Below are 17,501 nucleotides of genomic sequence, written 5' to 3' on the forward strand. Positions count from 1 at the left end.
AAAGACACTACAAACTAAGTATAGAACTGAATAAAAAGTAATGAGGTTGTATTAAACATGGACTGCAATGGGCTTTCGTGAAACATTGTAGCCTTCACTTGAGAAAAAATAAAGTCTCCAAATGCAAGTACACCAGAGTAATTCAGCCTAAGGGGGATACGATGATAACATTTAAGACATTTGGACAGGGACATGGATAGGAAGGGTTTATAGAAATATGGACCAAACACAGGAAAATGGGGCTAATTCAGTTTAGAAAACTTGACCAGCACAGACAAGTTGGACCGAAGGGCCTGTTAATGTGTTATATAACTTCGTAACTTTGTGATCAATCATTTGAGGGAGGGAGAAAAAAACAAGAATATGATATGACAACACGACAACAAATAGCACTTATGCAAGGGCAAGTCAAATTCAAATTCAAATGTATGAGACAACATATCAGAGACAGCTGTAGAAACTATCTACCATTTATAATCTAAACTGACCACTCCGATTGAAAGATGAACAGCATAAAGGTACGAATTATCTTTAGCTGTCGCGGTTTTTAGACATTGTGGGAATGCTGACTGGGCCAGTATGTGTCCCACAACAAGAAAACATTGTCTGGAAGTGGCACTATTAGAGCATGACCAACATCCAACTAACAGGGATTGTACATAGTCATAAATTTACATAAAATGCATGGAAAGGGAAAACTTAATTTATGCTGATACATACACTCGACACAAAATATTCTCCCGTTTTTATGTTCGCACTCTGATTCCTTCTCCTTTGTACATCTGAATTTGTCCAGTACCTTTTATAAATGCACAAAATGTATTATACTATTCATAAAATCATAAACCCTTTGCTTGTGTGATTTTAAACTAGATGCTGGGAAAATCTGTTCATTGATGTTTTTCCAAAGTAATTTTGTATAATGCTCATACTCTGCAATGCTTGTACCAAGAAAGCATATTTGCCTTGAGTGAGTTTTGCTGATTCAGACTGCCTGGTTTCTGTGGTTTTTCCTTGATGCCTGCTTTTGAAATTGAGGAAACTGTCCCATAGAAGCAAAGCTTTAGAATTACATAGAACTTACATGGCATTTGACTCAACTGATCAGCAAATTTAGAAAAGGAAGGCAACTGCACCAAGTATCGGAATTCTTTTTAGCATCTTAATTTTTATTCATTTACCCTCTGTACACTTCAAGTGCAGACTAGGCCTGATGCCACATGGTTTGATAAGAGAATGCGTTAATAAAAGGAGTAGCTACAATCTGGTCTAGATTTGAGTGACAAGTACCCCATCAAATTTTAAGGGTGGGAATGGAGAGTCTGAACTACCAATGCAATTTGTAAAGGAGGTCAGGTTATGTTTTTTAAAATCAACAAAAATATTATTAAAGAATAATTAGTGCCTCTTCTTTCTCACAAAGTGGTTCTGATTGCACTTCATACATGCCAGCTCTCAATTTTGACAAGTTCATCATTCTTACTCTCATTTTATTCCTTCATTTTTATCCTCTGCTCCACCACCTTGAGGTGCTGTATCTTTCTGATATCTAGCATCAGGTAGCTGAGCAGAGTTTGATCATACATGAGTACTGGTGCCTGGAGAGATCACCTTATTTCAACAAACAGCTCTCCCAGTGCTTCAATAGATAAATAATTAGCCAAAGAAACTATGATATGGGATCAAGTTCAAACCTAAGGGTATGGACAAATTAGGTTTAGCAGGTTTGTGTGGAACAGACTGCCTTGAGAAGTAACTAAGTCTGATAAATTCTAATTGTCAGAGGGAATATAAATAGCATTTAGCAAAACAATCACTTGAGAGATGTTTGTTTTGTTTTTAAACTTGGGCTGACCAAAGAGACAAAAAGTTTAACATTCTTAAATACTGTGCCATAGAATTGCAAAATGGCAAAGCTCAAGCATCAGTTTATGAGAATTAGTTGACAGAACACATTTGTAGGTACATGACCCTACTTCAACTGTGAGTAAGTGAGGACTACAGATGTTGGAGAGTCAAAGTCAAAAAGTGTGACGCTGGACAAATACAGCAGGTCAGGCAGCATCCAAGAAGCAGGAGAGTCCGACATTTCGGGCACAAGCCCTTTATCAGGAATGAAGAGGAGTTTACGGCCAAAACATCGACTCTCCTGCTCCCTGGATGCCGCCTGACTTAATGCTTTTCCAGCACGACACTTTTCAACCCTACTTGAACTACATCAATTATATACCACTTTGTATTACACATTTCTAAAGGACAAAAATATTTTTATGAGGATTGGGGATATTATACCTATCTTTGAGGACAAGCAAGACCACAATGCAGAAAACTCAGGCGAAGGCTAAGTGCATGTAAGGGTCCGATGATAGTGACTTTTAACTGAGATCAAAATTCGAAAGCAACCTTGACATCATCCATATTAGTCAAGTTCTGAAAGAACTCTATCATCATAAATTTGGACAGTGCTATTGTGCATTAAGTATTAAACTAATTCCAATTAGAACAAAGAATAAACATCCATGGAGGAGAAACTGTTTCAATCATACTAACTCATGAAGAAAACCAAATAAATTTATTAATTTTAGTACATGTAAATCTTACCTATCCTTGAGAGAAGTTAGCCTTGGTGTTCAGTTTCAGATTTCTGTCACCATCTGAACACTACATCTAAATTTCTTGAAGCATGAAATACATCTGCAAAAATAAAGAAAAACAGACACAACTCATGTTTGTACATACACTTCTGAACGGGGACAATGCACAAAAAAATTCAATAGTTGACACATTCTGTAAAACAAAAACTACCTTAGTTCTCCTTGTACAAAAGAAATAGGAGTATCTTCAAACTGACTGCTGTGGAATTATTGGAGGCGTGTTTGGATTCAGGATGGGAGGGAAGTAGCAGAGGGGAAGGACAAGAATTGATGCCTAAATTAAGAAAAGACAAAAGATTCTTAGTAACAGAATCAAAAAGAGTCTGAGATAAACAACAAACAATAGAATGGGCACAAAAAGGGAAAGGTGATCTCTTCTAATATCCAGTGCCAGCCTACTTATGCCAACTGGTCACTTTCCTTAATTTCTAGCAACTTTACAGTACACTAATTCTTGGACTCATTGCAGAAACAATACACAACTCATTGTACAGAGACCAAAATAACATTATTTTACACAAGTCCTCACTGGATCAAGCATCATTGCATAAGTATCTATATGCCAGGACAGACCAATGTTTTAACTCCAATTACTTCCCTGAAATTCACAAACATTTTCTTAGCATTTCTGACAGCAATCACTGGATACTAAGAACTGAAACGTCAAACTTATTTTTTCTCTCAAGAAAAGTGATAGAACTCAACTCTGCAGCACAGACTGTAGACCTATATTAGAATATTGTTGGTTCATGGCTATCAACTGTGCATTGAATAAATTCATGTCACCACTGGCCGCTTTCCAAACCTTTATGATGCTTCACCCTCTAAAAATGGCCAAGTCAGTTTAAACCAGAACAGCTCTTTCTATTCTCAGTTTCCCACTGCGCTTAATAAAAATATAGCAAAAGGTTTCCTCCTGTCGTTGTATCGCTTCACACATCTTTACTCAACTTTTTTCAAAGTAAGAAAATACCCGAGAACAGACAATTTTAGTACTCTTATAATGAAACATAAACGGCAAAGAGAAACCTCACAGACAGCATCAGAATGAAAGCTGTCCGTGCTCCTGTTGCCCTTACCTACTCTAGCCTACATGCAACACCAGAAGCATAGTGACATGATTCACTCTTAACTGCTCTTTGAAAGGTCAGTTATCCAAAGAAGTTCACCAGCACCTGCTCAAATGCAACTATGGATCAGCAATAAAATTGAGGTCTTGCTTGCAATGTTCACATTCTGAGAAATTAGTTGTTGCTCTTCCTTAGTTCCTGAGCCCCTTTCATGTACTCAAAAATGTTTGTAGGCCACCATGCAATTGACTGCAAGTTAGTAGCAAGTATAGTCATTTGTGGTTTCAAGCATGCACTTTTTTTGATCACAACTGTATGACTTTTTTTTTTAAATCTTTGCTCAGCTGCACTGGTTAGATCAGCAAAACAATTTTTGCAGATTGGAAAAGTCAGACCAATGCAATATACCTTACCAATAACAGCTGAGACAGTTTACTGTCTCAAAATCCATTTAAAGATCTATTGCAATTACTGTCCATGTACAGTAAATCGGTTATTTCAAGGTGCAGATAACCTCTTCATGTAACACTTGATTTTGAATGCCGTTCATTGTGGTAAAATGTAACAAATACCTAAGTGTAAAGGGTCCTCAGTAAGAAGTAGGTCCCAACACTCCTGGATATAGACAAGAATTATCCAATGGATAGAGACAAATAATGGTTGTGAAGTTTGAGCGGCAGAACAAAGCAGTCATCAATAAAACATGCAGAGTGGGAAGTCAATGAAATAAAGCATGGATATTGGAAATAGGTTATAATTTCCCCAACCCAGCCAATTGGATGCATCCTTTCGTCACAAAGTGCATACATAATCAGGGTCTCCTAAACAGTAACAGTGACAAGACTACAATAATATACAAAATAACTAACTATACTTTTTTTGTGTTTCTATCCATATTTATGGCAGGATCACCAGTAGACAGCATTCTTCCCCTTCAACGGCCCGATATAATGCTTTTAAAAACCACTTTCTGCCAAAATCTGCTGGGTATTTTCAATATTTTATACTTCTGTTGTATATGCTTCCTAGATCACATGACACATCTCACATTTGAGCCAGCATCTCTTAAATAGGAATTTTAAAAATGCAAGCTTAATGTCTGTGGCACAGTGGTAAGCACTACAGCCTCACAATGCCAGGGACCTGGGTTCAATTCCAGCCCTAGGCGACTGCACATGCTCCGTTTCCACCAGATGGTCCAGTTTCCTCCCACAGTCCAAATGCATACAAGTTAGGTGGATTAGCCATGCTTAAAAATTGTCCATGGATGTGCAGTTAGCAATGGTAAAAATCACATGCGGGGTTAATGGGGATAGGAACAGGGGGTTGGGTCTGGTTGGGATGCTCTTTAGAGGTTCAGTGCAAATTCAATGGGTCAAATGGCCTCTTTGTGTATTGTAGAGATTCAATGATTCTCTTTCTTGGAAATATTTACAGAGGCAAGACATGAGTGCCATCATACTAAGTGAAAACCCATTCACTGCAGCAGGTAGCTACACAGTAAACCAAGTGAAACAACTTATAAATTGAAATTAAGAAATCCAAAAGTTGCCCCAATATTTAAAAAAAAAGTGATAATTTTATTGAGATATTACAGCAGGACTCTCCCATTCGGTTTATTAACCTGAATCATTGACACTCATTGCTACTCAAGTGGCATAAACGTCAAAAATTCAGCTGCTGACTGAATAGCAAAGTTAGCCAAATCCTGTAACACTTAAAAGCTCCACAAAACATCAAAAACAATGTGCATAATGGAGTAGAATTGTACTTACCATTGCCCCTTTGCTGCAAAGGAAACTTTTAAGTTAATGGAAATGCAGACTTGGTTAAAGCTCTTTTGTGACTGATTTTGGTGGGGATTTGGAATGGTCTGCCTGTGTTTTTACATGTAACCAATTCTCTTTTATATTACATACTTTTTTTTCTTTTTTATATATATTAGACCATTCCACTTCTTTATTTTTTTTTAAACATGTGTCAGAAGTCAAAATGACTTTTGACAGAGCTGTTGTACAATGAATGTTTAAAATCAACCCTCAAGTAAAATACATACACAAATCCAACAGAAGAAAACCAAGGCTAATACATAGTAAAGCCTAAAACAAACTATGCAAAATAAAGGTATACATAACTTTTAACAAACAAGAGCACTTTTCAGTACTTCCCAAATTCTCTGCTTTATCACAAAGCTTTGAATGTCTCCGTTTTTCAAAACATCCGTAGAGATTCAATGTCAACTTTCATTCCATAACAACATGGAACCAATTATAATAGTTACATTGAAATGTTCTTAGTTTGGTCAGATCATATGACCAAATCAGTAAATTACATTTAAAGTCTTGGTATCTCTGTTAGGCCAAGTTCAATGAACATTTGTATACCAAGTTTCACAAAATGAATTTTAAAAAAATGAATTACATACATGCTTTCTGCTGCAACTAAAGCCGTAATTTCATTTCACTTCTTCCAAATGGGTACAGTAGCTCTGTAATGAGTTGCTAACGCTCTACTCCAAACAGTGCTTCTGAACTATTACAGGTAATTCACTACAATCTTTAGTACATTAGTTTTTCTTCTTAAAAAAATCACATTATGATTTAGAATGCAGGCAGCATAGCTTTTTGTAAGTAAACATTGGTCGTTCTTTGATCATCTTCGCCATGAACGTGGTTCATTATCATCCTCTTCGTCATCATCATCTTGGAGCAATAAGTCATCAATCAAAGAGTCTTCCTGAAACTAAGCAGAAATTCTTTCATTAAAATAAAGTGAACTCGCTTAGAAGCAGTACATACCAATGAACTTTGACAATAACTGAAATAAATGTGTGATATAATTCATTTACATTATGACTTTGTTCAGTTCTCCAATGGGGAACACATGCCACGAGTATGCAGAGAATCTTTTATTTACAATCTCTTCAAAGTTTCCCTCAAAATATCAAACCATACTGACTTGATACAAGTAGTGCTCCTGGGTCAAAATCTTGAACTCCACAAGTGTATGAATTCCCACCTGATAACTAAAAAAATCTGTGAGGCATTGGTGCTTCACCAAATGAGATATTGGTGGCATTTAATTTTCAAAGCAACAAAGGCAATGAAAACCGACCTGCACATGAAATCAAATACCACAGTTTGCCAACTTGTTGCCTTTATTACCAACTAGGAGTGTTGGTTCACAAAACAATGCAAATGTGGTTGACTCTTAATTGCCCTCTGGCTAATTAGGGATGGGTAACAAGTGCTGGCCTACCCAGAGATGACCACATTCCGTGAATGAATAAGGAAAATGTCGAACAGTTCTTATGCCAGGCACACAACTACATTAAACACACAAGCTCATACGAAATTGAAGTAATTGTCTGCACTCTGATTCAAAGATTTTTTAAATAATTCATTATCTTGTGCAACAGTACTGTGTTTTGCAAAGGTTATGCTTGCTTCATTTAAAAGGAATATGGCCAAATATTGAACCATCTGACAGATGGTTGACATTTCAATTAGATCCTGCAAAAAACAAGTGGTTTGTTAATATAGAATTTGTTGGAAGTCTGAAGCCTGCTCAGTCTACTTGATGCAATAGATTTTCTTTGCAAAGATCATAATGTGATTGCTAATTTAATTTAAAAGCTATCAGCAAAACCGTCTCTAAAAATTGCTTTTGTTCTTCCTGAAATTAAAATTGTTAAATGGCAAAACCCCATTTTAAGTGGAAAAAGGTTTTTAGCTAATTTGATATTATGGTAAATGTTAGTTAATGAAAACACATGAATTGCATTCTTGGATCCTTATGGGCCATGTGAATTAAAACAAGAGGAAACAATCTAAAAGGTGGCATATTGTTAAACTGACAACAGCTAGCAACATAAAGGTAATAATCAATGCCACATGACACTAGCAAAACCCGAGCTAATTGGTGATTCAAAAGGAAAACTCCCTCGAGGTCAGAGTCAAACATGACAACAGTTTCACAACAATGTACTGATTGAGAAACGAAGGAGAATACAAGTGAATGTCATTGAGGCATGTGGAAATTGATTCTACATCTATAGATGATACTGCCTAGGGACAATGTGTGACGGGGAATGGCGAGGTGGCAAGCATGAACCTTCCAATAATGACAGTAGAAAAAGAAAATTGATCTCGACAGTCTGCAAATTGTCAGACAAGTTAAGAGTGGAACCAAGTGAGGGTAGCCCCACTGAGTCAGAAAATGGAGTACAAACACTACAAGATGTGACATAGCCAAATACATTAAAGGCTGCAGAAAACTCATGGACAAATAATAAAAATCACCAAAGTCCGCCTGGACCACAGCAATGCCCTCTTATTAAAGAGAAATGACTGGTAGCGGCTTAACCTGAGGCTCATCATGCCTCATGCAAGGAAAGCGGTTGAGAAGGAGAGTCCTTCATGGTAACCTCAGCCTGCATGGAAATTAAACCGACAGTGCTGACGTCACTCTGCGTGGCAGCCAGGAATTGCTACACTCAGTCCAAAATACAAATACAAGCTCAAATTGGTCCTTTGCCTGCCTCACTAGACTTCTGTCTTCCCTTTTATCCTCCTTTCGAATGCTTCGAATATTTTGAACCTTTCGTATCTATGCCTTCTGTCCTTGGTTATGGTGCTCTTTAACTCCTGGCTCTCCAATCAAACTTTTGTTTGGCTGCTCTAATATCTCCTTCTGAAGGGCAATTTTTTTTTATTGATAGTAGTCCTGTTCAAACATGTTTATAAATTTTACTGTGCTAGAGATTTGCTTCATTTGATTTGCTTCATAAATGAAAACAACTGCTGAGCTCTTTGTCACTCTTTTTCCAAGTTTCTCCAAGATCGTATTTCCCTACTGTGATTGTCTTTCAACTTGTCTTGCCCCTTATTCACTCATCAGCAGATGACAGCAGAGGGTCATGCACATATGTGACAAAGGTGGGAGGGGTGGAAAAAATTAAACAAAACAGTTGAACACTTGAATAGTGAAGCAGGGAAAAAAAAATCCTGATGTAGTGGCAGAGGGGAAAAACAAATAGTAGACATTGAACTGTGACGATGCTTTGGGAAAGATGACTGAAAGCTTGACAGATTAGACAGCCAGAGGACAAAATGAATAAAACGTCGAAGGATGCAGATGTAAAACCTGCGCATTGAGATCATTACTTAAGGAAGACAGAACGCAAGTGGTAACATACTGAAAAATAACATGAAGTTTAATTGTAGTGGATGTAGAGATATTCAGTGAAGGGGGACTTTGTGGAAATTTGTTTTAGAACCAGAGAAGGTTGTTCAAGTTAGATCATTAAATATATTCAAGGCTGAGATAGACAAGTTTTTAATCAGCAAAGGAATCTTGGAGTAAAGTGGATTTCAGAACTTGGAAATCAGCCATGATTTAACTGAGTGGTGAAGCAGACTCAATGGGCTTCTGCACCTAGACCTTATGGTAAGATGATGGCTGTCACAAAATATTTATGATGTGGAGGAGCCAGTGTTGGATGGGGGTGGACAAAGTTAAAAATCACAACATCAAGTTATAGTCAAACAGGTTTATTTGAAAGCACAAGCTTTCAAAGTGCTGCTCCTTCAGTTACTCACTGCAGCATTCTTAGCCTCTGACCTCCTCTTACAGCCACTGCAGTCAGATGGCAAGTGCAGTTTGGTTTCTGGTCAATGCTAACCCTACCCAGGACGTTCACAGTGGCAGATTCAATGATGCTAATGTCACTGAATGCCATGGGTTGGTGGTTAGATTGTGTCTTAGCGGTGATGGTTATTTGTTAGACACAAATTTTACTTGCCATTTTCAGCCCAAGTAAAATGTCTCAGAGGCCTAAGTACACAATCAATTTTGAATAAAAAGGGTGCAAATACATTTCTCCATGTAGACTATAGATTACCAACAGCGGAAAGGATGTAGAAGGACAAATTTGCAGGAAAATTACATTGAAATGCCAACATCATAGAGTAGTCATAACGAGGGACGTCAATTAGACTGGAGTACTCGTCGTGTAAATTTCCCAATTCCACCATGACCTTTGTGATACAATGATCACTGTCTTCTAAATGTTTCCCCAATGACACTTGATCCACTTAGCCTACTTCACTTCCAAGGATCAGGTCCAATGCGCTATGAATGAACCATCAGAATGGAATAAGGCTCTGAGCAGAATCTCCCCTCAGAAATGAAGAACTCGCTTCTTTTGTAAAAATGGGCTGATGTGGAAAGACTGTCATTTGGAGCTATCCAGAATTCTATTTGCAGTTGATCCTCACTAAAGGTAATCAATAGCAAATTCATAACATTGTCTCCAAATGTGAATTATTCTAATACAAAATGTACCTCCTCTTCCTCTGCCTCCACATCCTCAGGTTCAGCAGTTGCAGTGGCAGCTCCAGGCTTAAACCAAGCAAGTTGAAGGTCCTGCCCTTTGAAGCGAATTCCATGTAAAGCAGCCTAAAATCCAAATTGAACAGAGAAAAATGATACCCTCAACAAAAACTACTTCACAAAGCATGATGAATAATTTCAATTACACAACTCATATAACAAATTCATGGAATAATCAATTAATCAGGGTCTCCAAAATATCAAAAACGAGGACAGCCTTACGAAATTAGAGAGAAAAAAAATGCAGATGCTGGAATTCAAGGTAGGCAAGCAAGAGGCTGGAAGAACACAGAAAACCAGGCAGCATCAAGAGGTGGATGTAACCCTTATTCAGGACTGGAGGTGGGTCTAAGGGGAGCTGCAGAAATGTGGGAGAGGGGAATTGGGGGATAGGAAGGGAGGTTATTTGAGACTGCAGAACTCAATGTCGAGTTTTCCAGGCGATGCTCCTTCCTGACATGTCCATCCTCAGCCACCTCCATTGCCACAGAGAATCAGACCACAAATTGGAGGAACAACACCTCATATCTTCTGCCTGGGCAGCTTACAGCTTCAACAAAGAGTTCTCCAATTTCAAATAACTTCACTTCCCACCCCACTGCTCACTTTTGAGCCCCTCCCCCTCCTCTGATCGACTCTTTCTTCCATCTACCAACCAGATTCATTTCTCCAACTGACCAACCAGGCTGTACCTCTCCACCATGCCTTTCTCCCCCCCCACCAACCTATCTGCAGCTTCCCTTACACCCACCCCCAGTCCTGAAGAAGGGTTACACCCAAAACATTGACTTCTCCACCTCCTGATGCTGTCTGGCTTGCTGTGTTTTTCCAGCCTCTTACTTTTCAGCCTTACTAAATGGTATGCAAAGCATACTGTATAATACAAAATTATAATAAATTGTTTAAAACTCAAACCATCTGGAGTATTCGGATGCAAGTATAATTAGCTTGCCACTAAAACTCCATGCTGACAAAAGGTTCTCAGACAAAACAGTTGACAAGTTAAATGCTATACGAAGCACGCAAAGGCATTCTATTTTGTTTTTTGGAAACTCACTTTAACATTTACAAAGGACATCTAGATTTTTTTGACCAAAACGTGTTACATGAATGAGAAATTTCGGAGAGACAAAAAGTGCACTTCCTTCATCCAGTGAGTTACGCAGATACAGAGAGGGATCCACTGAAGGAAACAAAAATATTGAACTGTTTATAACAGAAAGCAGAAAGATTATCGAAAAGTTGGAAACATCCTATCTTTATCTTTGTGGTAATCAACATACCTAACTCTGGTAAATTTGCAATTCTGTTCAGTAATATTTGGCTAGAAATTGTAGTTTATCCACTTATATTTTTGGGGGGAGGGTGCAATGGTCCAGTGGTATTATTGCTAAACTGTTCATCTAGAGACCCAAGTAGCATTACAGGGACCAGGGTTCAAATCCTGCTACCGCAGTTGATTGAATTGAAATCAATAAACATCTGGAATGAAGAACTGAATGATTACCACGAAAGTGGTTGTTGATTGTTGAAAAACCCATCTTTTTGCTAATGTCCTTTCAGGGAGGAAACTGCCATCCTTATCTCATCTCGCCTAGACGTGACTCCAGACCCACAGCAATATGATTGGCTCTTAACTTGTCTCTGGGCAATTAGTGATGAGCGGCAAATGCCAGCTTAGCCAACGGTACCCACATCCCATGAATGAATTTTAAAGAATGTCCCGGGTAGAACAGCAACAAAACCATTAAGAATTAAAAAGCGATCGCACATTTGTTAGTCAATAGCTAGTATTATGTAGCTGTAAAATTTTTTGTTTTTTAAAATTCACTCATGGGATATGGTGTTACTGGCTGAACAAGCATTTATTATCATCCCTACTAGCCCTATAGTGTCAAAACCAAACAGGAAACATTGTGTGTATTCCTCAGGGATAAGAAACTAGTTCTGAGCAGAGACTGAGATACATGCATTAATTCAACTAGAGGAGATCGGCACGCAGGAAATTCGAAAAGTTTGTCTAAACATAACTCAGTATCTTGATGCTGCGAGTTCTTCAGATTCCAGAAGTTATTTTCTTAGCCTTGCGTGTTCTCTCTACCTGGACTTAAATACGAACATATACAAATTAAAGTCAAATATATTGGATGTTGAGGGCTCTTGTGACACTGTGGTAATGTCCCTACCTCTGAGGTGGGAGACCCAGGTTCAAGTCTGATCTGCTCCAGAGATGTGTAATAACATCCCTGAATAGATTTACGAAAAAATATCTACACCTGCTGGAAGTAAAACTATACTTTAAAACTAGTACAAAGGAACCAGTTCAAGAAATCATACTTAACAATTTATTGATGTGGTAAAACAAACCTCAAAATATGCACATGGGTAAAATATTTCTTTAAAATCATGACTTTATTCTTGCTTGCTATTTGAAGACTAAAACTTGTAAGGGTGTCTAAGTACAAATCAAAATTTGTAAGGCTAGCAGAGAAAAAGAAGAGGAAAAAATGCAAAATGCAACCATTATGGAGGAAGAAAGGTAATTTTATTGTTTCAGGACAGGGATTACTCCTTTGATCTGCAAAATGAATAACTTGCAAGGAGGAATAGATACAGGGAAAAAGAAGTAGGAGGAAAAAACAGTCTGTGATTAAGTACAGAACAGGAGATGATTAATGGCAGAAGTGATAATGGCCTGATAAAAGAGAAATTAGAGTACTAAATTATTATTCAAGATGCAGAGGATGTGCAAGTAGTTACAATACAAAACAAATCATGCAGCTAGGAAAAGAATTACCTTCTGAAGCTGGGGGGAGGGAGAATTGAAAAGATAATATAAGGCATGAAAATCCACTAAGAAGAAAACCCTACCCACAACTGTATCAGGGGAAAATCTTCCCTCAAATGCTGAAAATAGCAGTGCACTCATCCTATATTACCAATACCGGCTGTCTGAAACAAAATGGGAAGTGTGACCAATGTCTGAAGTTGATAAACAAGAACGTTAAGTGTCTTTTAGCAAGGTGAAGTGCTGTTCTTGAGCTTAGGATAAGGTTCCAGTCAATTGTTATAAGTATTTGCCCCACTTCAACCTCTTGGTCATTTGCCACTGCAGTCACAGCTTAGCACAAGTTCAAAGATGGATACTTCAGGATAGAGTTTTCACCTTAGGTGCAAACACTCGTTCGGGTGCAAATTTAAGCTTTTATCATGAATTTAATGCATTTGTGCACGCAAAGCAAGCTTTTTATTAACTGGCACCTCTGGGAAAGGAGTGTACCAGTTGATCAAATATTCTGGTTGATCAAGTCATCCTCATAATCAATTTAAAACATACACTAAGTAATGCAGGGGATATGCACATCACTGTTTATTTACAGCATAAATCGTTCCAATAATAATGCAACTTGGCCTTAAATAAAACTTAGCAGAGAGCCTTTGCATCCTCAACTGATTACTCGGACATCGTAGAGATAGAGTAAATTTCCGGTATTTCAGGTATATAATTTTTGCTAGCTTATCAAGAGTGCCAGTAAAACAAAGTTTACTGTACCGGTTAGATTATATTTGCATTTCACCAAAAAAGTAAAATCTTCCATGAACCAGTATATTCTGCTAACATTTTCATTATGCATTTTATGGCAGAATATTTTTCTTGACACATTGGAGTGTGAACTGCTGAAGATTTAATTCTGCTAAAAATGGATTCAACACAAAAAAATTAAAATGGACGAAACATGTGAATAGAATAATTTAATTAATAGTTTTAATAGTTTTTTCGGCAGTTTTAAAATTAAATTATAACAGAATTAAAACAGGCTTAATTTTGGGAAACCTTTTGAAAAGAACGTGTCCACTCCTCCTCCACCCCGAAAATAAATTGATTTCATTCTCCTCTTGAAGATCACAAGCACATATGTTTAGTGAAATTTCACCAGGGTAACTAAATGGGAAGCAAACAGATTAGATGTCCTGCTTCAGAAGTGGGGATGAAATATTTTTGTGCTGGTAAGGCTGATGTTGTAACATTACTGATAACGTGAATGCCTTTTTTCTTTGCAGTCAATATTTCACAGCCTTCTGAACTAAACATTTACTTGTAGGTGCCATTTACTGCTGCAACTGAACATCAGCAGTGGTAGGACCGAATATTGGTCAATGTGGTGCCAATCAAGTTGACAGCTTTGTCCAGGATGGTATCAAACTTCTTGAGTGCTGTTAGAGCTGCGAGTCCAGACAAGTGGGGAGTATTCCATCATACACTTGATTGTGCCTTGTAGATAGTGGACAGGCTTTGAGGCTAGCAAAGGAGTTACTTGCTGCAGCCTTCAGAGTCTCTGTCTGCTCTTGTAGCCACAGCATTTATATCACTAGTGCAGTTCAGCTTTGTAGAGTATAGTGTACAAAACGGAGAATCAGCTACATGCATACAGGTTGCCAAGGCTCTGCACAGTCCAATGTAATCAGAGTGTGGGCGGATGGATCAATGGAATCAGTCATAAATTTACTTCACAGCAAGAGCTGGAAATAACGCTTTCAATTTTCCCAGTTTCCAGCTGGAGAAAATTTTAAAGCCATTAAAGATGGTACCAGAAATGTGGTTTAATTCACTGAAAAATTACACTCCTTTTTTTTAAATGCAGGTGAGTGTCTGTTATGAACACATTTTCAGAATAAGTGACACTAATATGGAGAACAAACTGAATTAATCAAGCAGAGGAATTTTTAAAAAGCTTGCCCTCCACTCTCCTCGCAGATTGATACATCAGAATAAACTTAACCAATTTGCAAAAGACCACATGTCAAATTAAGCTAATGCACAAAATTTAGTGAATACATTGAATGCCACCTGAGTTATGCTTGCAGCATGTAAAATAAACTGGTGCTTCCTTCATCCAATAAGGAAGCTGAATACTGACTACATTTACAAGATCAGTTCACATAAGCCTGAAACTATATTTTTGAGGTATTTTACTGCAACTAGAAAAGAGAGCAATAAATAAACGTTTAAAATTTTGAGTAAAAATATTAATTTGAACGAGTGAAAAACAAAATCTTAAGTTAAAACAAAAGCCAAACAAATGAGTGTTAACACATTAGCAGCATACAGCACTGCTAGTATAGTCACATGATTTATCATGCAATAAAGACTAATGTGAGAAATGTAGAAACATGTACATCTTTAATGACATTTTTACATGACATGGTGCAATATCACACTCCCCAGGTACAAATTTTGAATTTTCAAATTTAAGTTTGGAATAAATTTGATGAGGTCCAGCTGTGCATGCAGCTATGCATTCTTCAGACCACACCGAGAAGATTATGAATCAACTTCGTTCAGCAAAGCTGGCATATCTCTATCACAACACAACTGAACAATAAAGCACTACATATGGAGCGGTAAATAATTGATATGCAAAAACTCAAGAAATCACCCATATACTAATCTGAGCTATGCCAAAAATAAAAAGTCACTCTCCGCTATATCAGAGAAACACTCATACCTTGCTGATAAAAATGTTCACATATACACACATCAGCCATTCAATAGATTCTGAAGAACCTAAGTGAACACATCAAATTGATAATTTCCACCATCTTTTCTAAACTAAAATGATAGTTTACTACCATACACAAGTTTCATGGCTATCAACGATCACAAATGATAAACTACACAATGCTCGGGAGGTTAAGTAACACTGAAACTGAATAAATTCACTAAATTGTCATGGAAGTGCCTTCACTGTCTGAGATCTCATTCATAATGAGTGATCCATTTAAAAATTTTGGAGTTCACTTCCATACTCTAAGTAATCTTATATTTACATTATGAAATATCATTTACTTACAGCTTCTGCTTCTGCCCTTGTCTTGTAAGTAATAACTGCATGACGAGTGCAGTCATCAATCTGACAATCCTCAATTTCACCAAATTGCTTAAAAGAGGAATAAAATAAAGTCTTTTAACTATTAAAATTTCAACCACTGGATTTTATAGTCACATTTTCAGCCTATTTTTTCAAGGTAACAAAATAAGGAAACATATTCACTGAGAAATAATACCAACATGCAGTTTAACATTGCACTTGAATAAGATTTTAAAGTAACACAACTTTAAAAAAAAAGAAACAAAACTCTAATTAGTACACCCAATGCAATAGTGACATGTTTCAGTGCAGACATATATAAGACACACACACAAATTTCTCTACACTGGACTTTCTGGCAAGCACTGGTTTCTAGAATACAGAAATCACCCACCAGAAATGGTGGGCAGCAATGCAGTTGACTGGAGGATGCAAAATTCAGTAGAAATTCTGAAAAGAAAATCTTAACAGACAGCAGCTTCTCATAAATGTTTAAATTGTCAAAGTGACACAGAAGGTTCCCACGATGACAGATAAATTTATTTAGCACTTGAAAATAGTCTAAAGCTCCAAGGTACTTCAAAAGAGCAATATCAAGCAAAATTTGACAGTGAATCACAGAAGGATATGTTAGGACAGATGGAATAAAATCTTAGTCCAAGTGGTAGATTTTAGAGGACAGTTTTAAAGCAAGGCCAGGAAAAAAAAAACTATGAGAGATTGAAGAAATGAATTCTAAAACATGGGGCCAGGCAACTGAGAGCGAAATCACACAAGGAAGGATTCCTTTTGACTGCTTTCAATCGGACCCAACAAATTTAATGCATTGCAGGCCACTCGTCTATCATATCAACTCCCTCCACTGGATCAAAATAAAGATCAATTCCATATTTCTCTTCCATCTTTATGACAATGCAGCTTCTTCTGCTTTAAAAGATTGTCTGTTCTCTCACTTCATGACTTTTACTATGTGCGACAGCACTAATATCAACTAAAAAGACTACCCAAAAGAGCATTGTGGCTTCATTTATTTATCTCCCAATTGGAGATTAAAATTAGGCATCCTGTGAATCAAACATGGGGGAAGTCAGATGTACTCCTCTGGGACCCACATTCTTTTTGCAAAATTTAATGAGGGTGCCAGTGGCTGGAACAGCATTCATTGCCAACCTCTAGCTGCCCTTAAGGTGGTGGTGAGCTGCCTTCTAGAACCAGAATTGTTCCAGTGAGGAATAGGCCATTCCATTCATTGTGACCACACTGGTAGTCTGAATGAATACCAACTTGGTGCCATTCTCCTGTCTTTTCAGTGCAAGCGTTACATGGTCTCGATTCACAAAAATTGAAAGCCTTGTTGAATACATTGACTGAACTTGCCTTCGTCAAATATCCAGGCGACATATTCCAGAACCTAACTCCTCAAAAAAAATATTTTCTCCATTGCATTTGTTTATTTTCCAAATCACTTTAAATCTATGCCCTTTAGATCTTGATCCTTACAGAAGAGTTGTTTG

At 37.4% G+C, this 17,501-nt stretch overlaps 1 protein-coding gene across 2 annotated transcripts in view; it reads right to left on the bottom strand.

The window, feature by feature from the left end:
* Positions 1-5,574: 5,574 nt before the first annotated feature.
* Positions 5,575-17,501, bottom strand: part of rbm26 (RNA binding motif protein 26) — a 74,839-nt gene continuing 62,912 nt past the window's right edge. For both annotated transcript variants that reach the window (XM_087987977.1, XM_087987976.1), the window contains exons 20-22: positions 15,970-16,056; positions 10,070-10,183; positions 5,575-6,466 (exon numbers count right to left, since the gene is read on the bottom strand). In XM_087987977.1, coding sequence (XP_087844103.1) covers positions 6,377-6,466; positions 10,070-10,183; positions 15,970-16,056 — 291 coding nt within the window. In that variant the 3' untranslated portion in view covers positions 5,575-6,376. The remainder of the gene's footprint in view (positions 6,467-10,069; positions 10,184-15,969; positions 16,057-17,501) is intronic.

The sequence above is a fragment of the Chiloscyllium plagiosum genome, unplaced genomic scaffold, assembly GCF_037043375.1.
Source record: "Chiloscyllium plagiosum isolate Xiang-an unplaced genomic scaffold, Cpla_swu_hap1 HiC_scaffold_6, whole genome shotgun sequence".
Lineage (NCBI taxonomy): Eukaryota > Metazoa > Chordata > Chondrichthyes > Orectolobiformes > Hemiscylliidae > Chiloscyllium > Chiloscyllium plagiosum.